Source organism: Trachypithecus francoisi, unplaced genomic scaffold, assembly GCF_009764315.1.
Source record: "Trachypithecus francoisi isolate TF-2019V2 unplaced genomic scaffold, Tfra_2.0 Lachesis_group12, whole genome shotgun sequence".
NCBI lineage: Eukaryota > Metazoa > Chordata > Mammalia > Primates > Cercopithecidae > Trachypithecus > Trachypithecus francoisi.
Window position 1 is genome coordinate 10328001 of NW_022681457.1, and position 24552 is coordinate 10352552.

Genomic DNA, 24552 nt, shown 5'->3' on the forward strand with positions numbered 1-24552 from the left:
TGCAGTCTCTGTTTCCTGGGTTTAAGCAATTCCCCTGCCTCAGCCTCCCAAGTACCTGGGACTACAGTTGCGCACCACCATGCCCGGCTAATTTCTTGTGTTTTAGTAGAGATGGAGCTTCATGTTGGTCAGGATGGTCTCAATCTCCTGACTTAATGATCCACCTGCCTCGGCCTCCCAAAGTGTTGGGATTACAGGCATGAGCCACCCCACCCGACCGATTCCACCTTGTACTTATATTCTTTCCCAGTTCATTTTAAATTTATCTACCTCATCAGAAACTAGGGAGTTAGGCCCCGCAGGCAGATAACCTGAGGTTGGGAGCTCGAGACCAGCCTGACAAATATGGAGAAACCCTGTCTGTACTAAAAATACAAAATTAGCTGGACATGGTGGCGCATGCCTGTCATCCCAGCTACTCGGGAGGCTGAGGCAGGAGAATCACTTGAACCCAGGAGGCAGAGGTTGCAGTGAGCCGAGATCGCGCCATTGCACTGCAGCCTGGGCAGCAAGAGCGAAACTCTGTCTCAAAAAAAGAAAAATTAGGCGGTGAATCCTCAAAGCCTTTCCAGTGACCTTATGTGTGAGTACTCTGTGTGTGTGTGTGTGTGTGTGTGTGTGTATGTGTGTATGTGTGTGTTTTTCACACTTTGTGTTCTGAACATTTAGAATTCGCACCAGAAAGGCACGTAAACCTGGGATCGTGGCCCAATGTACTTTCACTTTTACATCCAGTACCTCGTCAGCATCCTTTTTAGGAATCTAGTAAATGACCTAATCTAGGCTTAACTATTGAGACTCAGTGGTGGAACCTGAGCCATCTTGGAGTCCCACCGCCAGCACAGCAACAGGCCTGTAATGCCCCCTCTTTTTCTTCAGGGATAACACGGAAAGAAAGACAACCTCTAGACGTGGAGGAAATGCTGGAGCGTTTCAAAGCAGGAACACTAGGTGGGTGTCGGGACCTCCAACGCTGGAGTCCGCTGAGGGAAGCTGTCCCTTCTTGCTGCTTTCTCCTGTTGCTTTTCAGAACCCCATCTCTTTCCAATCTTTTTCTCCACTCTTCTTAATCTGCCCGCTGTCTCCTGGAGAATTCCAACCTCCCATAAGAATAGCGGGAAGAACAAACGTTGCAGAGAATTAGAACCAGTCTGTAGAAAGTTAGGAGCATGGTGCAGTTTTGTTTTTGCTTTGTTTTTTTTTTTTTTTTTGAGACGGAGTCTGGCTCTGTCGCCCAGGCTGGAGTGCAGTGGCCGGATCTCAGCTCACTGCAAGCTCCGCCTCCCGGGTTTACGCCATTCTCCTGCCTCAGCCTCCCGAGTAGCTGGGACTACAGGCGCCCGCCACCTCGCCCGGCTAGTTTTTTAAATTTTCTTAGTAGAGACGGGGTTTCACCGTGTTCGCCAGGATGGTCTCGATCTCCTGACCTCGTGATCCGCCCGTCTCGGCCTCCCAAAGTGCTGGGATTACAGGCTTGAGCCACTGTGCCCGGCCTGTTTTTGCTTTGAGTTGGAGTTTCTCTGTCGCCCAGGCTGGAATGCAGCGGTGCGATCTCTGCTCACTGCAACCTCCATCTCCCAGGTTCAAGCGATTCTCCTGATTCTCCTGCCTCAGCCTCCTGAGTAGCTGGGGTTGCAGGTGCCTGCCACCACACCCAGCTAATTTTTTTTTTTTTTTTTTGAGATGAAGTCTTGTTCTTGTCATCTAGGCTGGAGTACAGTGGTATCATCCCTGTTCACTGCAGCCTCCGCCTCCCAGGTTCAAGTGATTCTCCTACCTCAGCCTCCCAAGTAGCTGGGATTACAGGTGCATGCCACCAAGCCCAGCTAAGTTTTTCTTTTTTTGTATTTTTAGTAGACAGGTTTCACCATCTCAGTCAGGCTGTTCTCGAACTCCTGACCTCAAGAGATCTGCCCCGCCCCAGCCTCCCAAAGTGCTGGGATTACAGGCGTGAGCCACAGCACGCGGCCTTCTTTAAATTCTTTAAAAGTTGACAGATGGCCAGGCGCAGTAGCTCACGCCTGTAATCTCCCAGCATTTTGGGAGGGTGAGGCGGATGGATCGTGAGTTCCAGAGATCGAGACCATCCTGGCCAACATGGTGAAACCCTGTCTCTACTAAAAATACAAAAATTAGCTGGGTGTGGTGGCGCGTACCTGTAGTCCCAGCTACTCAGAAGGCTGAGGCAGTAGAATCCCTTGAACCTGAGAGGCAGAGGTTGTAGTGAGCTGAGATCGTGCCACTGTACTCCAGCCTGGCAATAGAGCGAGACTCCGTCTCAAAAAAATTTGACAGGTATAAATGTATTTATGGTACATTGTTGAGACAACTTGAAACAACTCAGAGAAAATTGAGTCTTATGGGTCGGTGACTTGTCTGAGCTGACTTTGTGATCAGGTTTTTTCTGTTTTTTTTTTTTTTTTCTCGAAATGGAGTCTCACTCTGTCACGCAGGCTGGAGTCCAGTGGCTCATCTCTGCCTCCCAGGTTCTAAGGGATGCTTCTGCCGCAGCCTCCCCAGGTACTGGGACTACTAGGTGCCCACCACTATGCCTGGCTAACTTTTGTGTTTTTAGTACAGATGGAGTTTCCCCAGGGTAGCCAGGTTGGTCTGGAACTCCTGACCTCAAGTGATCTGCCTACCTGGGTCTCCCAAAGTGCTAGGATTACAGGTGTGAGCTACCACACCCAGCCTGTGATCAGTTTAAGATCAGCCTTGCTTACTCTCATGTTCCCTTTTATCTTCCTGGTAGCATTTTTGTTTTTTCTTCAGCGTTTCTCCCTTGTCGCCCAGGCTGGAGTGCAATGGCGTGATCTTGGCTCACCACAACCTCCACCTCCCAGGTTCAAGCGATTCTCCTGCCTCAGCTTCCCAAGTAGCTGGGATTATAGGCGCCTACCACCACATCTGGCTAATTTTTTTTTTCTCTTTTTCTTTTTTTTTTTTTTTTTTTGTAGACACAGGGTTTCGCCATGTTTGTCAGGTTGGTCTCAAAACGCCTGACCTCAGGTGATCCACCTGCCTCAGCCTCCCAAAGTGCTAGGATTACAGGTGTAAGCCACTGTGCCTAGCCCACATTGACTTTTGATAGAGCAAGTACTTCTTTTTTTTTTTTTTTTTTTTTTGAGACGGAGTCTCGCTCTCGCCCAGGCTGAAGTGCAGTGGCCGGATCTCAGCTCACTGCAAGCTCCGCCTCCCGGGTTTACGCCATTCTCCTGCCTCAGCCTCCCAAGTAGCTGGGACTACAAGCGCCCGCCACCTCTCCCGGCTAGTTTTTTATATTTTTTAGTAGAGACGGGGTTTCACCGTGTTCACCAGGATGGTCTCGATCTCCTGACCTCGTGATCTGCCCGTCTCAGCCTCCCAAAGTGCTGGGATTACAGGCTTGAGCCACCACGCCCGGCCGATAGAGCAAGTATTTCTTGTTACGGCTCTGTAGAATAGAGGTGAGTGACTTGGTTGAAGGAATTGTTTGCCCTGTTCATCTCTCTAGACGTGGCCAATGTCATTCCCAGCACAGAATCTTGACAAAGAATTCCAGTGAGACTGGGGGCGCTGTGGAGCCTGCTCTCTGTCATGCTTCAGCAGGAAATGTGGGTGAACAGTGCTTGGTGACAGGGCGGTTAAAGAAATTTATCAAGACAGTCGTAAAGATTGGCAAGTAAATAAAGGTAAAGAAAGGCAGGTTTATTGGAGAAAGTAGGAGAAGACATTGGCAGGCCACAGCGGGCAGGCTGTCACGAGAGAAGCTCACTGCCAGGAACCACGGCTTCCTGCAGATTTTATAGAACAGGGCTTGGGCTGATAGATAACGTCAGGTCAACAGGCGGTTTAACTTGCCGTCTTCTTTCAGCAGACGTGTTTGATAAACTGAGGCGTTTCATGGCAAGCAGGGAGTTTGCGAGCAGCTGTGTGTGTGATCTGGTCAGGAAGGCTAAACATCTTGGACCGTATCTCCTGGACCATAAAAGCAGACCTGGCCCGGCGCAGTGGTTCACGCCTGTCATCCCAACACTTTGGGAGGCTGAGGTGGGTGGATCACCTGAGGTCAGTAGTTCTAGACCGGCCTGGCCAACATGACGAAACCCCGTCTCTACTAAAAATACAAAAATTAGCCAGACGCGGTGGCACATGTCTGTAATTCCAGCTACTCGGGAAGCTGAGGCAGGAGAATCACTTGAACCCGGGAGGTGGAGGTTTCAGTGAGCCAAGATTGTGCCACTGCACTCCAGCCTGGGCGACAGTGAGACTGTCTAAAAAAAAAAAAAAAAACCTATAGCTGACCTGTTTCCTCTTGTTTCTACGCTCTAAACCATGGAAGAAAGCTTGTTTTATTGATGGAGTATTGTTCTGTTGCCCAGGCTGGAGTGCTGGATCTCTTAGTGCAACCTCCACCTCCCAGGTTCAAGCAATTCTCGCGCCTCTCAGCCTCCCAAGTAGCTGTGCACCACTACGCCTGGCTAATTTTTGCATTTTTAGTAAAGACGGGGTTTCTCTGTGTTGGCCAGGCTGGTCTCGAACTCCTGAGCTGAAGTGATCCGCCCACCTCGTCTTCCCAAAGTGCTGGGATTAGAGACATGAACCATCACACCTGGCCGGAAAACATATTTGTAGCTCATTTGCTTTATCTGTTTCTCTAGCTGGTCCTGTCAGCTTGACTCCTTTTCCCTCACTGGGACTCCACAGGAAATACACTTGATTTCGTGTCAAGTTCACATGAGTTTGTATTTTGTAGAGTGTACAGAAACAGAGGAAGATGTCACTGTCCTGACTGAAGTCTTCAAAGTCAAAGGAGAAAAGTCAGGTCTGTACCATATCTTCCTGCAGTGAGGTTGGGATCAGGTTTCTCTTTATAAACTTGAAGTCCTCTTTCCTATGTAACACAAAGCATTTATTTATGTATGTATACGTATGTATTGAGACACAGTTTTACTCTTGTTGCCCAGGCTGGAGTGCCATGGCATGATCTCTGCTCACTGCAACCTCCGTCTCCCAGGTTCAAGCAATTCTGCCTCAGCCTCCCGAGTAGCTGGGATTACAGGCATGCTCCACCACACCCAGCTAATTTATTTTTAGTAGAGACAAGGTTTCTTCATGTTGGTCAGGCTGGTCTTGAACTCCCAGCCTCAGGTGATCTGCTTGCCTCGGCCTCCCAAAGGGCTGGGATGACAAGCGTGAGCCACCGCGCCCGGCCAACACAAGGCATTTTGTTGTTCTGGTTTTCCCTATAGATAACTGATTACATCCTCTCTCCCTTCCCTCCTCACCACAGATAACGAGAATAGGTACAGGCTGATATTGAAGACGAAGTTCCGGGAGATGTGGCAGAGCTGGCCTGGAGACCGCAAAGAGGTCCGTGTTATGGCTGAAAGATACAGGATGCTGATCCCATTCAGCAACCCCAGGATGCTTCCCGGGCCCTTCTCACACACGGTGGTGCTGCACAGTCCTGCAGGCCTTGGGAAAACCACGCTGGCCAATAAACTAATGCTGGACTGGACAGAGGACAACCTCATCCAGAAATTCAAATATGCATTCTACCTCAGCTGCAGGGAGCTCAACCGCCTGGGCCCGTGCAGTTTTGCAGAGATGGTCTTCAGGGACTGGCCTGAATTGCAGGATGACATTCCACACATCCTAGCCCAAGCACAGAAAATCTTGTTCGTGATTGACGGTTTTGATGAGCTGGGAGCCCCACCTGGGGCCCTGATCCAGGACCTCTGCGGGGACTGGGAGCAGCAGAAGCCGGTGCCTGTCCTCCTGGGGAGTTTGCTGAAGAGGAAGATGTTACCCAAGGCTGCCCTGCTGGTCACCACGCGGCCCAGCGCCCTGAGGGACCTCCGGTTCCTGGCAGAGCAACCAATCTACATAAGGGTAGAGGGGTTCCTGGAGGAGGACAGGAGGGCCTATTTCCTGAGACACTTTGGAGACGAGGACCAAGCCATGCGTGCCTTTGAGTTGATGAGGAGCAACACGGCCCTGTTCCAGCTGGGCTCGGCGCCCGCGGTGTGCTGGATCATGTGCACGGCTCTGAAGCTGCAGATGGAGAAGGGGGAGGACCCGGCCCCCACCTGCCTCACCAGCACAGGGCTGTTCCTGCGCTTCCTCTGCAGCCAGTTCCCGCAGGGCGCACAGCTCCGGGGTGCGCTGTGGGCGCTGAGCCTCCTGGCCGCGCAGGGTTTGTGGGCGCAGATGTCCGTGCTCCACGGAGAGGACCTGGAAAGGGTTGGGGTGCAGGAGTCCGACCTCCGCCCGTTCCTGGACAGAGACATCCTCCGCCAGGACAGAGTCTCTAAAGGCTGCTACTCCTTCATCCACCTCAGCTTCCAGCAGTTTCTCACTGCGCTGTTCTATGCCCTGGAGAAGGAGGAGGAGGAGGAGGACAGGGACGGCCATGCCTGGGACATTGGCGACGTGCAGAAGATGCTTACCAGAGAAGAAAGACTCAGGAACCCCGACCTGATCCAGGCAGGACGCTTCTTCTTTGGCCTGGCTAATGAGAAGAGAGCCAAGGAGTTGGAGGCCACCTTTGGCTGCCAGATATCACCGGAGATCAAACAGGAATTGCTGCGATGCGACGTAAGTCGTAAGAATGGACATTCCACGGTGGCAGACCTGAAGGAGCTCCTCTGCTGTCTGTACGAGTCTCAGGACGACGAGCTGGTGAAGGAGGTGATGGCTCAGTTCAAAGAAATAACCCTGCACTTAAACTCAGTAGACATTGCGCCGTCTTCATTCTGCGTCAAGCACTGTCGAAACTTGCAGAAAATGTCACTGCAGGTGATAAAAAAGGAGACGCTCCCAGAGAATGTCGCTGTGTCTGAATCCAACGCTGAGGCTGAGAGGTAGGAACCGTTCATTCGACCGGTCGTTTAGCCTCATCCCATGCGCCCTTAGAAGAGGCCAGAGCCTCCTATGCACTGTGGCTTAGGGCCAGGAATTCCCTCTTTTTGGACTCTTTTTTTTTTTTTTTTAATTTGAGACAGAGTCTTGCTCTGTCACCCAGGCTGGAGTGCAGTGGCACGATCTTGGCTCACTGCAACCTCTGCCTCCCGGGTTCAGGCGATTCTCCTGCCTCAGCCTCCTGAATAGCTGGGACTACAGGTACCTGTCACCATGCACAGCTAGTTTTTGTATTTTTAGCAGAGACAGGGTTTCACCATGTTGGCCAGGCTGGTCTTGAACTCCTGACCTCAGGTGATCCACTTGCCTCAGCCTCCCAAAGTGGGATTACAGGCACGATTCACTGTGCCTGGCCCAAATATATGTATATTTTTAAGACAGGGTCTTGCTCTGTTGCTCAGGTTAGAGTACAATGGTGCAATCATAGCTGACTGCAGCTTCAAACTTCTGGGCTCAAGTGATGCTCCTGAGTACCTGGGATGACCGGTATTAGGTGTGCACCATCGTGCTCAGCTAACTTAAGTTACTTTTTTTTGTTTGTTTTTGAAAGAGAATCTCACTATGTTGCCCAGGCTGGTCTTGAACTCTCAAAGCACTGGGATCACAGGCATGAGGTACCATACACCCTGCCTGAATATTTCTTATTGACCTGTATATTCACAATCTTTTTCTTTTTTTTTGAGACAGCGTTTCACTCTTTTGCCCAGGTTGGAGTGAAGTGGCTCGATCTCAGCTCACTGCAACCTCCACCCCACCAGTTTCAGTGATTCTCCTGCTTCAGCCTCATGAGTAGCTGGGATTACCTCCACCCACAACCACGCCCGGCTAAGTTTTGTACTTTTAGTAGAGATGGGGTTTCACCATGTTGGCCAGGCTGGTCTCGAACTCCTGACCTCAGATGATCCAACCGCCTCAGCCTCACAAAGCACTAGGATTACAGGCGTGAACCACCGTGCCCCGCCTCTATTCTTTTATCAATGATGTGCTTAGCATTTTAACTTATTTTTACCCTCTGTTGGATTTTTGTGTGAGAATAGGTTCTTTCTCCTGTGATACGTCTTGGGTGTTGAGTTGTCTGATGGTGGTGCCAAATGATTAAATGGTCCAGCTTTCAGTTATACTTATTTGTTAGGGGTATATGCCCAGAGAAACCCTAAATACCTTAGCCATGATGGACTTACATTGATGTAACCCCCTTCTCTTCCCTGTAGATCCCAGGATGATCAGGACATGCTCCCTTTCTGGACGGACCTTTGTTCCATATTTGGCTCAAATAAGGATCTGATGGATCTAGAAATCAATAATAGCTTTCTGAGTGCCTCCCTAGTAAAGATCCTGTGTGAACAGATAGCCTCTGACAACTGTCATCTCCAGAGAGTGGTGTAAGTAGACACTAATTCATGAACTAAAATCCTTAGGGTGTGAAAATGTTACAATTTTAATATTGGAACAATATTCAAATTCCTGTCATAGACTCTTTTTTTTTTTTTTTTTTTTGAGATGGAGTCTCGCTTGACGCCCAGGCTGGAGTGCTGGAGTGCGGTGGTGCGATCTCGGCTCACTGCAAGCTCTGCCTCCCGGGTTCACTCCATTCTCCTGGTTCAGCCTCCCGAGTAGCTGGGACTACAGGCGTCCACCACCACGCCTGGCTAATTTTGTGTGTGTGGTTTTTTTTGGTTTTTTTTTGTTTTTTTTGTTTTTTAGACGGAGTCTCGCTCTGTCGCCTGGGCTGGAGTGCAGTGGCCGGATCTCAGCTCACTGCAAGCTCCGCCTCCCAAGTTTACGCCATTCTCCTGCCTCAGCCTCCAGAGTAGCTGGGACTACAGGCGCCCGCCACCTCGCCGGGCTAGATTTTTGTATTTTTTTAGTAGAGACGGGGTTTCACCGTGTTAGCCAGGATGGTCTCGATCTCCTGACCTCGTGATCCGCCCGTCTCGGCCTCCCAAAGTGCTAGGATTACAGGCTTGAGCCACCGCACCCGGCCAATTTTTTGTGTTTTTAGTAGAGATGGGGTTTCACCGTGTTAGCCAGGATGGTCTCAATCTCCCGACCTCGTGATCCACCCACCTCGGCCTCCCAAAGTGCTGGGATTACAGGCGTGAGCCGCCGCGCCCGGCCCGTAGACTCTTAAGTGCTCAAGACACAGGGAATTGAGAGTCCTGTCCTTAAATTTGTCTCATGGGATAATCTTAAAAAGTAATTTTTAGGGGCCAGTCACGGTGGCTCACACCTGTAATCCCAACACTTTGGGAGGCCAAGGCAGACCGATCACTTGAGGTCAGGAGTTCCAGACCAGCCTAGCCAAGATGGCAAAACCCCGCCTCTACTAAAAATACAAACATTATCTGGGCGTGGTGGCAGGCGCCTGTAATACCAGCTACTCCAGAGGCTGAGGTAGGAGTCGCTTGAGTTCGGGAAGTGGAGTTTGCAGTGAGATCACAGCATTGCACTCTAGCCTGGGCGACAGTGAGACTCCATCTCAAAAAAAAACCAATCTATATAAAGATTAAAAAAAAAAATTAAACATGGAAAAAATAGTCTAAACATATTGAGCCCCTAGTTTCTATTTAAGTACAATATAGGTCTAGACACTCAGGATTTCACTTTTGTTTTCCCTAGGTTCAAAAACATTTCCCCAGCTGATGCTCATCGGAACCTCTGCCTAGCTCTTCGAGGTCACAAGACTGTAACGCATCTGACCCTCCAAGGCAATGACCAGAAGGATATACTTCCCGCATTGTGTGAGGTCTTGACACACCCAGAATGTAACCTGCGATATCTCGGGTATATCTCTTCATCGTTAAAATCCTTGGTCACACAAACAGCTACCACAAGCTTACATGGCAATTTTGCGTAAATTAGAAAAAGTTCGTTCTTCTGACTAGAAACAGTACTAAAGGCAGATGATCCAGGAGACAGCATGGGCTGAACTTGAGTTTCTACTTGCCTTGAGCAGTAAAACATCCTGGACAACCATACGTGAGGACCCTGAATCCGAGGAAACACCCAGAATCTTTTTCTTTTTTTTTTTAGATGAAGTCTTTCCCTGTTGCCCAGGCCGAAGTGCAATGGCATGATCTTGACTCACTGCAACCTCTGCCTCAGCCTCCCAAGTAGCTGGGATTATAAGCACCCACCACGCCCGGCTAATCTTTGTGCTTTTAGTAGAGACTGTTTCGCCACATTTGCCAGACTGGTCTTGAACTTATGACCTCAGATGGCCTGCCCCCCCCCCCCCCAGGCTCCCAAAGTGCTAGGATTATAGGCGTGAGCCACTGTGCCCAGCCAGAATCCTTATGTTCCTTTTTTTTTTTTTTTTGAGATGGAGTCTTGCTCTGTCACCCAGCCTGGAGTGCAATGGTATGATCTCAGCTCACTGCAACCTCTACCTCCCAGGTTCAGGTGATTCTCCTGCCTCAGCCTCCTGAGTAGCTGGGATTACAAGTACATGCCACCATACCTGGTTAATTTTTGTATTCTTAGTAGAAATGGGTTTTTATCACATTGGCCAGGTTGGTCTCGAACTCATGACCTCAGGTGATCATCCTCCTCAGCCTCCCAAAGTGGGGCGTGAGCCACCATGCCCGGCCCTGAATCTTGAGCTTCTGTCAGAGATCATTCATCATGGTTCATGCTTCTCCTGTATGAGGATTCAGAATACCAGCTATTGACATTTTTCAAGCAAGATTCCTTCAGGAACATGGAGTTGCCCCTTTTCTGTTGGTCTTCTGGTTTGAGAGCCCTCCCCTTGGGAAGCTCTCCACATGGCTGCCCAGGTGATGAGAACCATCATGCGTCCTGGGCTTCCAGGAGCCTCACTTGGCCACACTGGCGTGGTAGGTGGTCACTGGCCTCAAATTGTTCCCCTGGGCCAGGCCCAGTAGCTCACGCCTGTGATGCCAGCACTTTGGGAGGCTGAGGCAGTGAATCACTTGAAGTCAGGAGTTCGAAACCAGCCTGGTTAACGTGGTAAAACCCCGTCTCTACTAATAATACAAAAATGAGCGGGGCATGTTGGCACACGCCTGTAGTCCCAGTTACTCAGGAGGCGGAGGCAGGAGAATCATTTAAACCTGAGAGGTGGAGGTAGCAGTGAGCTGAGATCACACCACTGCACTCCAGCCTGGTCAACAGGGCGAGACTATCTCAAAAAAAAAAAAAAAAATCTTGACCGGATGTGGTGGCTCATGCCTATAATCGCCTATAATCCCAGCACTTTAGGAGGCCAGGGCGGGTGGATCACAAGGTCAGGAATTCAAGACCAGTCAGGCCAACATGGTGAAACCCTGTCTCTACTAAAAATACAGAAATATTAGCCGGCATGGTGGCGGGCGCCTGTAATCCCAGGTACTCATGGAGGCTGAGGCAGGAGAATTGCTTGAACCCAAGAGGCAGAGTTTGCAGTGAGCCAAGATCACGCCATTGTACTCCAGCCTGGGCAGCAGAGCAAAACTCCCATCTCGAGAGTAAAAAAAAAAAAAAAAAAATTGCTCTGGCTCTACTGATAAGGATCCTAGGCTGCTTAATGGGATCTTCTTCTCGGTTGAATGGGATACTGTACATCTCACAGGTATTTGAAGGTTGAAATGAAACCAGATCCAAGCCCATGTATTCAATAGTGGCTGCTGTCGTTCCTAACCACTACAGTTACCCTCTTTTCTTTGTTACATGAGAATAATGGGGTACAGGGTGAGGGGGAACATCGGGTAAATTAAAGATGTGGGTCACTAATCTGTTTCTTTTTTTCCCTCGAGATAGTCTTGCTCTGCCTCTCAGACCGGAGTGCAGTGCCACAATCTTGGTTCACTGCAACCTTGGCCTCCCAGGTTCAAGTGATTCTCCTGCCTCAACTTCCTGAGTAGCTGGGATTACAGGCACCCAGCTGTATTTTTGTATTTCTAGTAGAGACAGGGTTACGCCATGCTGGTAGCCAGGGTGGTCTCAAACTCCTGACCTCGGGAATCCACCACACCCAGCTAATTTTTTGTGTCTTTAGTAGAGACGGGGTTTCACCATGTTGGCCAGGCTGGTCTCGAACTCCTGACCTCAAGTGATCCACCTGCCTTCCAAAATGCTGGGATTACAGCCATGTGCCACCCCTCCCAGCTAATTCTTGTAGTTTTAGGAGAAATGGGGTTTCATCATGTTGTCCTGGCTGGTCTTAAACTCCTGGCCTCATGATCTACCTGCCTTGGCCTGGGATCTACCTGCCAAAGTGCTGGGATTACAGGCATGAGCCGCCATGCCCAGCCACTCATTTCTTACGAATTTATTCTAACACATTTTCCAGATGAAAACAGAGCACCTTGAAACGTAAGTTAGAGGGCTGGGCATGGTGGCTTATACCTGTAATCCCAGTACTTTGGGAGGCCTAGGCTGGTGTAGCGCTTGAAGTCAGGAATTTTTGTTTTGAGATGGAATCTTGCTCTGTCGCCCAGGCTGGAATGCAGTGGAGTGATCTTGGCTCACCGCAGCCTCTACCTCCTGGGTTCAATTCTCTTGCCTCAGCCTCTTGAGTAGCTGGGACTACAGGCGTGCGCCACCACGCCCAGCTAATTTTCTTATGTTTAGTAGAGCTGGGGTTTCTCAAACTTCTGACCTCGTGATCTGCCCGCCTCGGCCTCCCAAAGTGTTGGGATTACAGGTGTGAGCCATGGCCCTGGCCAAAGTTAGGAGTTTGAGACCAGCCTGGCCAACATGGTGAAAACCCGTCTCTACTAAAAATACAAAAATTAGCCAGGCAAGATGGCACACGCCTGTAATCCCAGCTACTCGGGAGGCTGAGGCAGGAGAATTGCTTGAATCCAGGAGGCGGAGGTTGCTGTGAGCCAAGATTGTGCCACTACACTCCAGCCTGGGTGACACAGAATAATTCCCTTTAAAAAAACCAAACAGTGAAACATAGGTTAGTGGACTCTGCATCCAACATTTGAGTCAGGTTGACTGAGGTTCGTGTATTTCCTAGCTGATTCCTGGACAATGCTGATGCCACTGGTCTGGGGACCACCTTTTGACAATCACTGCTCCAGATAATTCAAGTCGGGATGTAACATAACCAGTGAGATATAAATCAAAGACGATTCCGTGGTTAGACTCTCAAGAATGACTTATTCCGCTGGATGCACTGGCTCACGCCTGTAACCCCAGCACTTTGGGAGACCAAGGCAGGTGGACCGCCTGAGGTCAGGAGTTCGAGACCAGCCTGACCAATGTGGAGAAACCCCGTCTCTACTAAAAATACAAAATCAGCCAGGCTTGGTGGTGCATGCCTGCAATCCCAGCTACTCGGGAGGCTGAGGCAGGAGAATCGCTTGAACCTGGGTGGCGGAGGTTGCTGTGAGCCGAGACTGTGCCATTGCACTCCAGCCTGGGCAACAAGAGTGAGACTCCGTCTCAAAAAAAAAAAAAAAAAAAAAACACTTGTTCCCATTTCTCCCACAGGCTGGTGTCTTGTTCTGCTACCACTCAGCAGTGGGCTGATCTCTCCTTGGCCCTTGAAGCCAACCAGTCCCTGATGTGCGTAAACCTCTCCGACAATGAGCTCCTGGATGAGGGTGCCAAGTTGCTGTATACAACTTTGAGGCACCCAAAGTGCTTCCTGCAGAGGTTGTCGTAAGTCTCCCCTCTTCCTCCAGAGCAGCTGTGGTTTCTATCTGGGGCCATAGACGAGCAATGGTCATGCCTGATTTGGCTGTTTGGAACCTCTCGCTGATGTGAACACCTGTTCCCATGTTTAGATCCAGGCCGATGGCTTGTGAATCTTGTTCTCTCCTTCCTGTTCCTTCCTAGGATCACCAGCGCGTGACAGAGGGTGGGGAGTTCACAAGAAGGGGCTTTCGGATGCTGGCATTTGGAGATAGCCGAGAAGTTGGAAATGTCAACCGTGTTGTCATTTGTGATTCTTTTGCAGGTTGGAAAACTGTCACCTGACAGAAGCCAATTGCAAGGACCTTGCTGCTGTTTTGGTGGTCAGCCGGGAGCTGACACACCTGTGCTTGGCCAAGAACTCCCTCAAGGATACAGGGGTGAAGTTTCTGTGTGAGGGCCTGAGCTACCCTGAGTGTAAACTGCAGGCCTTGGTGTAAGTCTGTGCTGGCTGCGTGTGTGTGTGTATGTACATAGTCCCCCACCTCCGGGTTCTAGTAGGGTGGTTATGAGAACACTTAATTCCTCTAAATGCCCCAAGCATGGTGCTAATGGTTACAACTGGTGAGATCTGGGGAGATGGTGATAGGAAAAAAAATATAAGTAGTAGTAGTAGTAGTAGTAGTAGTAGTAGTAATCTATAGGGATTTGGAGAATATAGCTGGTTTTCAGGGTTTTTTTTTTTCCCTCTTTATGCATGTATTTGAGATGGCGTCTCGCTATGTTGCCTAGGCTGGTCTCAAACTCCTGAGCTCAAGAGATCTGCCTGCCTTGGCCTCCCAAAGTGCTAGGGTTATAGGCATGAGCCATCTCGCTCCACGCTGTGTTTTCTCTTAATCTGTGTTCTTAGACCTATAATTGTGTAACATAAATTGCATGCAATTGGTTGTAAATGGAATTCATTTATTTAATGATTTGCAAATCAGGTAGTCTTCTGGGCCATCATAGGCTCCGACTCCCAATGGAAGCTATTGGAAGCTACATGCTCAATATGATCTTCCTGTTAATACTAAAATTGTAGGACAGGTGGCCTGGCACAGTGGCTCACGCCTGTAATCCCAGCACCTCGGGAGGCCGAGGCAGGAAGAGCCCTTCAGACCAGGAGTTCAAGACCAGCCTGGCCAATATGGTGAAACATCATCTCTCTACTAAAAATACGAAAATTAGCTGGGGATGGTGGGACATGCCTGTAATCCCAGTTACTCAGGAGGCTAAGGCAGGAGAATCACTTGAACCTGGGAGGTGGAGGTTGCAGTGAGCTGAGATTGCACCACTGCAATACAGTCTAGGCAATAGAACAAGACACTCTCTCCAAGAAAAAATTATAGGACAAATCTTTAGAAAAGAATTGAGTTCTGGCACGGTGGCTCACGCCTGTAGTCTCAGCACTTTGGGAGGCCAAGGTAGGCAGATCACCTGAGGTCAGGAGCTTGAGTCCAGCCTGGCCAACATGGTGAAACCCTGTCTCTACTAAAAATACAAAAATTAGGCGTGTGGTGTGGTCCTGTAATCCCAGCTACTTGGGAGGCTGAGGCAGGAGAATTGCTTGAAGCCAGGAGGCAGAGCTTACAGGGAGCCAAGATCATGCCAGCCTGGGTGACAGAACGAGATTGTCTCAAACAAAAAAAAAAAAAAAAAAAAAAACTGTCTGCACTGATGGTTTCTGTTCAGAGATTCGATTCATCTCTGGTGTTTTTTTTTCTTTTTTAAGATGGAGTCTTGCTCTGTTGCCCAGGTTGGAGTGCAATGGCGTGATCTCGGCTCACTGCAACTTCTGGCTTCAAGCAATTCTCCTGCATCAGCCTCCCGAGTAGCTGGGACTACAGGCACCCACGACCACGTCTGGCTAATTTTTGTATTTTTAGTAGAGACGGGTTTCACCACGTTGGCCAGGATGGTCTCGAACTCTTGACCTCGTCATCTGCCCACCTCAGTCTTCCAAAGTGCTAGGATTACAGGCATGAGCCACTGCTCCTGGCCATACATCTCTGGTATTCTTTGTCTCTAACGTCACCTCCAACAGTTGGGAACTGTCATCTTCCTGTAAAGTAGCTTTAATCTAGGATATGCACCTGGCATCTGGAAACTACCCACTTTAATGACATACTCAGTTCATGGCTGGAGATGGGTAGAAGGAAGGGATTCTTCCCACACCCACTGTATTTGGGCCCTGAAACACTAAAACTGAAGTCCCACAGGCAGTGAGATGTCACTCACTTGCTATCTTCAAATTAATGTCTAGTTTTCTTGGTTTTGTGTATGCATGTGTATGGTGTTTTTGTTTTTTGTTTTTTGTTTTTGTTTTGAGACGGACTCTCGCTGTCTCCCAGGCTGTAGTGCAGTGGCTCGATCTTGGCTCACTGCAAGCTCCGCTTCCCGGGTTCCTGCCATTCTCCTGCCTCAGCGTCCCAGGGATTAAGGTGCACGCCACCACACCCAGCTAACTTCTGTATTTTTAGTAGAGACGAGGTTTCACCACGTTGGTCAGGCTGGTCTCGAACTACTGACCTCAGGTGATCTGCCCACCTCAGCCTCCCACAGTGCTGGGATTATAGGCGTGAGCCACTGTGCCGGCCCCCTCAATTCAACTTTTTGATCTATGCCCCTATTTTGCTAAGTTGTCAACTTCCCTTTAGTCTTATGTGGGCTTTCCGCCATCACACAGTCATGGAAGTTTCTAGAAGGCTGGGTATGGTGGCTCACGCCTGTAATCCCAGCACTTTGGGAGGCTGAGGCAGGTGGATCATGAGGTCAGGAGTTCAAGACCAGCCTGGCTAACACGTGAAACCCCATCTTTTACTAAAAATACAAAATTAGCCAGGCGTGGTGTTGGATGTCTGTAATCCCAGCTACTTGGGAGGGTGAGGCAGAGAATTGCTTGAACCCAGGAGGCGGAGGTTTCAGTGAGCCAAGACTGCACTCCTGTACTCCAACCTGGGCGTCAGAGCCAGACTGTCTCAAAGAAAAAAGAAGTTTCTGTACATTCACAAACCTTTAAGATTTAGGGGGGTGTGTTTTCACTCCTCTGTCATGGGCTCCAATCTGCCCTCTATTTCCATGGCCCTTCCAGGTCCTGTGTCCCTCAGCTAGTGGTATACTTCGCTTGGGACCCAGAGATATGTGGGCATCATAGTTCAAATTATAATTAAGGTTAGAACTCTATTGAGACAGAAGAAAGAAAACAGATCTTAAGGTGAAATCTGTCTGATAAGCTGTGTTGGTTGGTATCTCAGATCCTACTACCAGATACGTTGGAGTCTGAGCTGGCGTCTTTTGCCTGTAAGACACTACCTCTCTAGCAACTGAATTTAGGAAATAGAATTATAATCCCAGCACATTAGGGAGGCCAGGATGGGCAGATCATCTGAGACTGGGAGTTCGAGACCAGCCTGGCTAACATGGTGAAACCCTGTCTCTACTAAAAATACAGAACTTAGCCGGGTGTGGTGGTACACACACGTGTGCGTGTGCCTGTAATCCCAGATATTCGGAAGACTGGGGCATGAGAATCACGTGAACCCGGGAAGCGGAGGTTGAAGTGAGCCACCGTGCCCGCTGAGAATCCTTTTTACTTCTCCAGCTTCTGTTGGCCACCTGCATTCCTTGGCTTGTGGCCCTTCCTCCGACTTCAGCAGAGCATCTTCAAACATTGCTCTGGCTCCCTTATCACGTCACCTCCTGCTGGCTTTGACTCTCAGCTCCCTCTTACGAGGATCCCTGTGATTGCTGGACCTACCCAAATAAACCAGGATATAAAGCATCTTAAGATGCTCAGTCACATCTAAGATGCGAGGTCCCTTTTGCTCACAGGTGCCAGGAGTTGGGACTTGGGAGGCCATTCTTCTGTCCACCACACACCCCATGATTCCATTTCCAGGTCACCATTGTCTAAGCGTATCTAAAACCCACGGCTCAGAGTCGAAGGTGCCTCACACCAGTGAGAACTCACAGGTTCGGGCTTGCTTTCTTCCTGTGGTTGATTTCTAGGCTGTGGAACTGCGACATCACGAGCGATGGCTGCTGCAGTCTCGCAAAGCTCCTCCAAGAAAAATCAAGCCTGTCGTGTTTGGATCTTGGACTGAATCACATAGGAGTTACCGGAGTGAAGGTCCTGTGCGAGGCTTTGAGCAAACCACTGTGCAATTTGAGATGTCTGTGGTGAGTTAACTTGTAAGTTCAACTTCCTCTACTTAGACCTTATTGAATCTGTGGCTAATGTAAAACAATCAGTGAAGCCAATTTCCCAACTTATGTAACTGAGAGGACTCGGATAATCCGAGTCAACTGAGCTTTCACTAGGATGGTTAAAGGAATAGTTCTAGTCTATGTCTAAGTCCTTTTTTTTTTTTTTTTTTTTTTTTTTTTTTTTGAGATGGAGTCTTGCTCTGTTGCCCAGCTGGAGTGCAGTGGCTGGATCTCAGCTCACTGCAAGCTCCGCCTCCCGGGTTCATGCCATTCTCCTGCCTCAGCCTCCCGAGTAGCTGGGACTACAGGCGCGCACCAGCTCGCCCGGCTAGTTTTTTGTATTTTTTAGTAGAGACGGGGTTTCACCAGGTTAGCTAGGATGGTCTCGATCTCCTGACCTCGTGATCCACCCACCTGGGCCTCCCAAAGTGCTGGGATTACAGGCGTGAGCCACGGCGCCCGGCCTGAGACTTGTGTTGGTCATGCAGGTCCCCAACACCCGAGGCTGTGCTTGGCTTATAGGAGGGCATCGATCAGCACCAGTTGAATCAACGTGCTCATTTCTGTGTCTCCTCAGGCTGTGGGGATGTTCCATCCCTCCCTTCAGTTGTGAAGACCTCTGCTCTGCCCTTAGCTGCAACCAGAGCCTCATCACTCTGGACCTGGGCCAGAATCCCTTGGGCTCTAGTGGAGTGAAGATGCTGTTTAAAACCTTGACACGTCCCAACGGCACCCTCCAGACACTCAGGTATGATCCATTTACTTCCCCGTCAGGCTTCCTCCGGGGTGGTGGTTTTAGGGGAAACATAATGACATGGACCTGCTGTAGGAGACTGATCCGGTAGCTGGAATTACAGGTGCCCGCCACCACACCCAGCTAATTTCTGTATTTTTAGTAGAGACGGGGTTTCACCATGTTGGCCAGGCTGGTCTCGAACTCCTGACCTCAAGTGATCCACCTCCCTCGGTCTCCCAAAGTGCTGGGATTACAGGCGTGAACCACTGTGCCCAGCCCTTTTTTTTTGTTTGAGGCAAGAACTCACTATGTTCCCCAGGCTGGAGTCCAGCAGCACAATGATGGCTCACTCCAGTTCCTGGGCTCAAGCAATCCTCCTACCTCCGTTCCTGCTGAGTAGCTAGGTTTATAAGCATGAACCATTGCACCCAGCCATGGCTGCTTGTCTACCTGCTCACGAGAGCCAGTTGTCATTGGATTGTGTTTTGTTTGTTGGGTTTTGTTGGGGTTTTGGGTTTTGTTTTGTTTTGTTTTCTGAGATGGAGTCTCGCTCTGTTGCCCAGGCTGGGGTATAGTGGTGTAGTATCTCAGCTAACTACAACCTCCGCCTCCCAGGTTCAGGCTATTCTCATGCCTCAGCCTCCCATGTAGCTGGGATTACAGGCATACACCACCACACGTAGCTAATTTTTGTATCTTTAGTAGAGACAGGTTTTGCCATGTTGGCCAGGGTGGTCTCGAACTCCTGACCTTGGTGGTTCACCCACCGCAGCATCCCAAAGTGCTAGGATTACAGGCATGAGCCACTGCACCCAGCCTGAGTTGTATTTCAATACCATGGCGTCAAAGAACCAAGAGCCCCTTCCTAGGAGTGTGGGAACTTCCAGAAATTCTCACAAGCAATATAGTCTACTGCTGGCTTAAAATAATCTTTATGTAGAAGAAACATAGATTACTTGCTTAACATGAATCTCAGCCTAAGATACTTTGCAAGTCAAAAGACATATGGACGTTAAGGGCTTTTTAAGCTTTGAGTTTATTTTTTGGAGATGGAGTTTTGCTCTTGTTGCCCAGCCTGGAGTGCAGTGGTGCAATCTTGGCTCACTGCAACCTCCGCCTCCCGGGTTCAAGCAGTTCTCCTCCCTCAGCCTCCCAAGTAGCTGGGACTACAGGCATGTGCACCACATCTGGCTCATTTTGTATTTTTAGTAGAGACGGGGTTGCTCCATGTTGGTCAGGCTGGCCTCGAACTCCCAACTTCAGGCGACCTGCCTGCCTCAGCCTCCCAAAGTGCCAGGATTGCAGGCGTGAGCCACCGCGCTTGGCCTGCATCTCCTCTGTTTAACCTGGTACTCTTGGGTCCACTGAGTAGAAGTTGCCAAAGTGGGTGATGGAGCAGGTAGGCAGGTATTAGAGCTATAGCCCAGCTGCACTCAGCAATTCCATTTTCTGTGCATGATAAACAAGAATCTAAAAATACGGCCGGGCGCAGTGGCTCAAGCCTGTAATCCCAGCACTTTGAGAGGCCGAGACGGGCAGATCACGAGGTCAGGACATCGAGACCATCTGGCTAACACTGTGAAACCCCATCTCTACTAAAAAATACAAAAAACTAGCCGGGCGAGGTGGCGGGCGCCTGTAGTCCCAGCTACTCGGGAGGCTGAGGCAGGAGAATGGCACGAACCCGGGAGGCGGAGCTTGCAGTGAGCCGAGATCCAGCCACTGCACTCCAGCCCCGGCGACAGAGCGAGACTCTCCGCCTCAGGAAAAAAAAAAAAAAAAAAAAAATCTAAAAATATACAATGGCTTGATACCATTACAAGGTTAACCTGATGTTATGTTTTTCTCATCAGATCAACATGGTTGAGAATAAGAGGAATGAAAAAGATTAAAAAGAGAAATGAAAGTCTTTAATTTTGCATTTTATTATTTATTTTTGAGACAAAAATCTCTCTGTTGCTCAGGCTGGAGTGCAATGGCCCGATCTCGGCTCACTGTGACATCCACCTCCCAGGTTCAAGTGATTCTCCTTGTCTCAGCCTCCTGAGTAGCTGGGACTATAGGCACGCACCATCACACCCAGCTAACTTTTATATTTTTAGTAGAGATGGACTTTCACCATCTTGCCTAGGCTGGTCTCAAACTCCTGACCTCAAGTGATCTGCCCGCCTTACTCTCCCAAAGTGCTGGCTTTACAGGCATGACCCACCACATCTGGCCTCATTTTATATTTAAAAATAAATAAGCAATCAGGCCAAGTGTGGTCTGGGCAACATGGTACAACCTCAACTCTATTAAAAATACAAAATTAGCTGAGCATGGTGGCAGGCGCCTGTAGTCCCAGCTACTCAGGAGGCAGAGGATAGGATGGCTTGAACCCTAGGGGCATAGGTTGCAGTGAGCTGAGATGGTGCCACTGCACTCTAGCCTGGGCAACAGACTGTCTCAAAGAAAAAAAGAAAATCGATATGGAACACTCCTTTGCCACCTAGAATAATCAGGAAAGGTGACCCATGCTCTGTACCTCAACAGAATTTCAGGTACTTGGGAATTGGAAAAATCTTCTTGACACACAAAGTAACCTTTTCCTCCCCCATTGTACCCCAGGTTGAAAATAGATGACTTTAATGATGAACTCCATAAGCTGCAGGAAGAAATAGAAGAAAACAACCCACAACTGATTATTGATACTGAGAAACATGATCCCAGGAAAAAAAGACCTTCTTCTCATGACTTCATGATCTGAATCCCCCCCACGAGTCACTCATTCTCCATGAAGTTGTTGATCTTCCAGGTGTTGGTGAACTGCCTGTGACTCCTCTTCTCCCCCACCCCCACTCCTCAGGGATAATGAGTTCACTGCTAGGCTAGATGTTTCAGCCATGGTTCTGCCTCTGTTTTACACGTGCACACGTCCTTAACTGTTACATACGAAATGCCTGTATCACGGGTACGTTGAGAGAAATAAAGGTGAGAGCATTCACAAATGAAGCTGTTACTTAATAATGGACTTTTACAAGTCAGAGAAAAGATAATCTTGGCCGGGCGCGGGGGCTCACGCCTGTAATCCCAACACTTTTGGGAGGCCGAGATGGGCAGATCACGAGGTCAGGAGATCGAGACAATCCTGGCTAACACGGTGAAACCCCGTCTCTACTAAAAAAAAATACAAAAAACAGGCCGAGCACGGTGGCTTAAGCCTATAATTCCGGCACTTTGGGAGGCTGAGGCGGGCGGATCACGAGGTCGGGAGATCGAGACCACCCCGGCTAACGTGGTGAAACCCCGTCTCTACTAAAACATACAAAAAACTAGCCAGGCGAGGTGGCGGGCGCCTGTAGTCCCAGCTACAGGCACCCGCCACCTACAGGCTGAGGCAGGGGAAGGGTGTAAGCCCGGGAGGCGGAGCTTGCAGTGAGCCGAGATCCAGCCACTGCACTCCAGCCTGGGCAATAGAGCGAGACTCTGTCTCACAACAAAAAAAAGATACCTTACTGGGGAGAACCTGGGGGGTGGGGGAAGTTGACAGTGTTTAATTGCATTGGTTTCTGTTGCCTTGTCAATCTTTGTCTTGCCGCCTTGGTATTTCTTTTTTTTTTTTTTTTTTTTAAGATTTGAATTTCACTCTGTTGCCCATGCTGGAGTACAGTGGCACGATCTCAGCTCACTACAACCTCCCAGGTTCAAGCAATTCTGTCTCAGCCTCCCGAGTAGCTGGGATTATAGGCATCCCCCACCATACCCAGCTAAATTTTTTTTTGTATTTTTAGTACAGATGAGGTTTCACCATGTTGGCCAGGCTGGTCTCAAACTCCTGACCTCAAGTGATCCGCCCACCTAAGCTCCCAGAGTGCTGGGATTATAGGCACGAGCCACTGTACCTGGCTTTTTTTTTTTTTTTTCCCCTCAAGAGTGAGTGTTGCTCTGTTACCCAGGTTGGAGTACAATAATAGCACTATAGCTCACTGCAGCCTCAAGCTCCCAGGTTCAAGTGATCCTCCAGCCTCAACCTTCTCAGTAGCTGGGACTACAGATGCACGGCACCAAACCAGGCCAATTCTTGGGTTTTTTTGAAGACGGTCTCACTATGTTGCCCAGGCTGGTGTCGAACTCCCAGGCTCAAGTAATATTCCTGCCTCAGCCTCCCAAAGTGCTGGGAGCCACTGTGCCTAGCCTGCCTTGTTATTTATTGACCTGCATGGATCACTGCTTGTTGAGTATTACTTGCCAGAGGATTTCTCCTACCAACATACAATATTTTAGGTGCTTCAGTGTAGCTCATATATGACCATGTCATTGCTCTGATTTGCTTTTTAAAAATTCCAACTTAAAATAGAATCTTTTCTATTGCCAGGCACGGTGGCTCACACCTGTAATCCCAGCACTTTGGGAGGCTGAGGTGGGCGGATCGCGAGGTCAGGAGTTGGAGACCAGACTGGCCAACATGGTGAAACCCCGTCTCTACTAAAAATACAAAACATTAGCCAGGTGTGGTGGCACGTGCCTGTAATCCCAGCTACTTGGGAGGCTGAGGCAGGAGAATTGCTTAAACCTAGAAGGCGGAGGTTGCAGTGAGGTGAGGACTGCGCTACTGCACTCTAGCCTGGGCAACAGTGACACTTTCTCAAAAAAAAAAAAAAAAATGGTATGCCTAGTTTTTCCCTATAGAGTCTCCAGGATTTCATTGTGATACAGAATTCAAATTCAGCAAAGCAACAGTGCAAGCTCTACACTGTAAAACCACAAACAAAAGGAACTACTCTAATTGGCAAAGTTGCTTCTCATGGGGAGACAGAATAATAACTTTAACATTGCTGTCTGTGTTTACTGGATGAGCAAACAAATGGATGGTAAGGGGGAAAAAATAACAGTACAAGTTTTTATTAAACACTAATAAAATAACTTTTTTTTTGAGACAGTTTCACTCTTGTCCAGGTTGGAGTGCAATGGCACGATTTTAGCACACCGCAGCCTCCACCTCCCCTGGTTCAAGCGATTCTCCTGCCTCGGCCTCCCGAGTAGCTGGGATTACAGGCATGCGCCACCACACCCGGCTAATTTTGTATTTTTAGGAGAGACGGGGTTTTACCATGTTGGTCAGGCTGGTCTCGAACTCCTAACCTCAGGTGATCCACCTGCCGTGGTCTCCCAAAGTGCTGGGATTACAGGCATGAGCCACCACACCCAGCAACATTTCTTTTTTCTTTTTCTTTTTCTTTTTTTTTTTTTTTTTGAGGCGGAGTCTAGCTCTGTCGCCCGGACTGGAGTGCAGTGGCCGGATCTCAGCTCACTGCAAGCTCCGCCTCCCGGGTTCACGCCATTCTCCTGCCTCAGCCTCCCGAGTAGCTGGGACTACAGGCGCCCGCCACCTCGCCCGGCTAGTTTTTGTATTTTTAGTAGAGACGGGGTTTCACTGTGTTAGCCAGGATGGTCTCGATCTCCTGACCTCGTGATCCGCCCGTCTCGGCCTCCCAAAGTGCTGGGATTACAGGCTTGAGCCACCGCGCCCGGCCTATTTTTATTTTTCTTTGTGGCAGAATCTTGCTCTGTTGCCCAGGCTGGAGTGCAATGGCACGATCTCAGCTCACTGCAACCTCCACCTCCCCATTTTAAGCAATTCTCCAATCTCAGCCTCCCATGTAGCTAAGACCACAGGTGTGCACCACTGCACCCAGGTAATTTTTGTATTTTTTTTAGAGATGGGGTTTCACCATGTTGCCCAGACTGGTCTCGAACTACTGAGTTCAGGTGATCTGCCCAGCTTGGCCTCCCCAAGTGGTGGGATTATGTCTGAGCCACCACACCTGGCCAAAAGTAGTTTTAATATTTAAATGTAAAACTAAAAAACTGAATCTCACTCTTACACTTTCATGTCTTCATCAGGGGCCATTGGTTTATTTTTACCGACTAGATCCAAGTTCTCTGATACTACCTTTAAACCACTCCATCACTTTCCAGTTCCACTGCATACTGTGGGCTTCTGAGGTTTCCTGTTTCAAGGTCTCCTTATCCAACACAGCATAGGTCATTCCCTGAGCCTTTTTTTTTTTTTTTTGGACAGTCTCACTCCATTCCCTGGTCTG

At 49.2% G+C, this 24552-nt stretch overlaps 1 protein-coding gene across 1 annotated transcript in view; it reads left to right on the forward strand.

Moving 5' to 3' along the window:
* The window catches only part of NLRP2 (NLR family pyrin domain containing 2), a 33563-nt gene extending 12103 nt beyond the window's left edge, over nucleotides 1-21460 (forward strand). The window contains exons 4-13 of the mRNA XM_033224419.1: nucleotides 880-951; nucleotides 4736-4804; nucleotides 5273-6845; nucleotides 8115-8285; nucleotides 9523-9687; nucleotides 13345-13515; nucleotides 13814-13984; nucleotides 17536-17706; nucleotides 18311-18481; nucleotides 21077-21460. Coding sequence (XP_033080310.1) covers nucleotides 880-951; nucleotides 4736-4804; nucleotides 5273-6845; nucleotides 8115-8285; nucleotides 9523-9687; nucleotides 13345-13515; nucleotides 13814-13984; nucleotides 17536-17706; nucleotides 18311-18481; nucleotides 21077-21215 — 2873 coding nt within the window. The 3' untranslated portion in view covers nucleotides 21216-21460. The remainder of the gene's footprint in view (nucleotides 1-879; nucleotides 952-4735; nucleotides 4805-5272; nucleotides 6846-8114; nucleotides 8286-9522; nucleotides 9688-13344; nucleotides 13516-13813; nucleotides 13985-17535; nucleotides 17707-18310; nucleotides 18482-21076) is intronic.
* Nucleotides 21461-24552: the final 3092 nt, after the last annotated feature.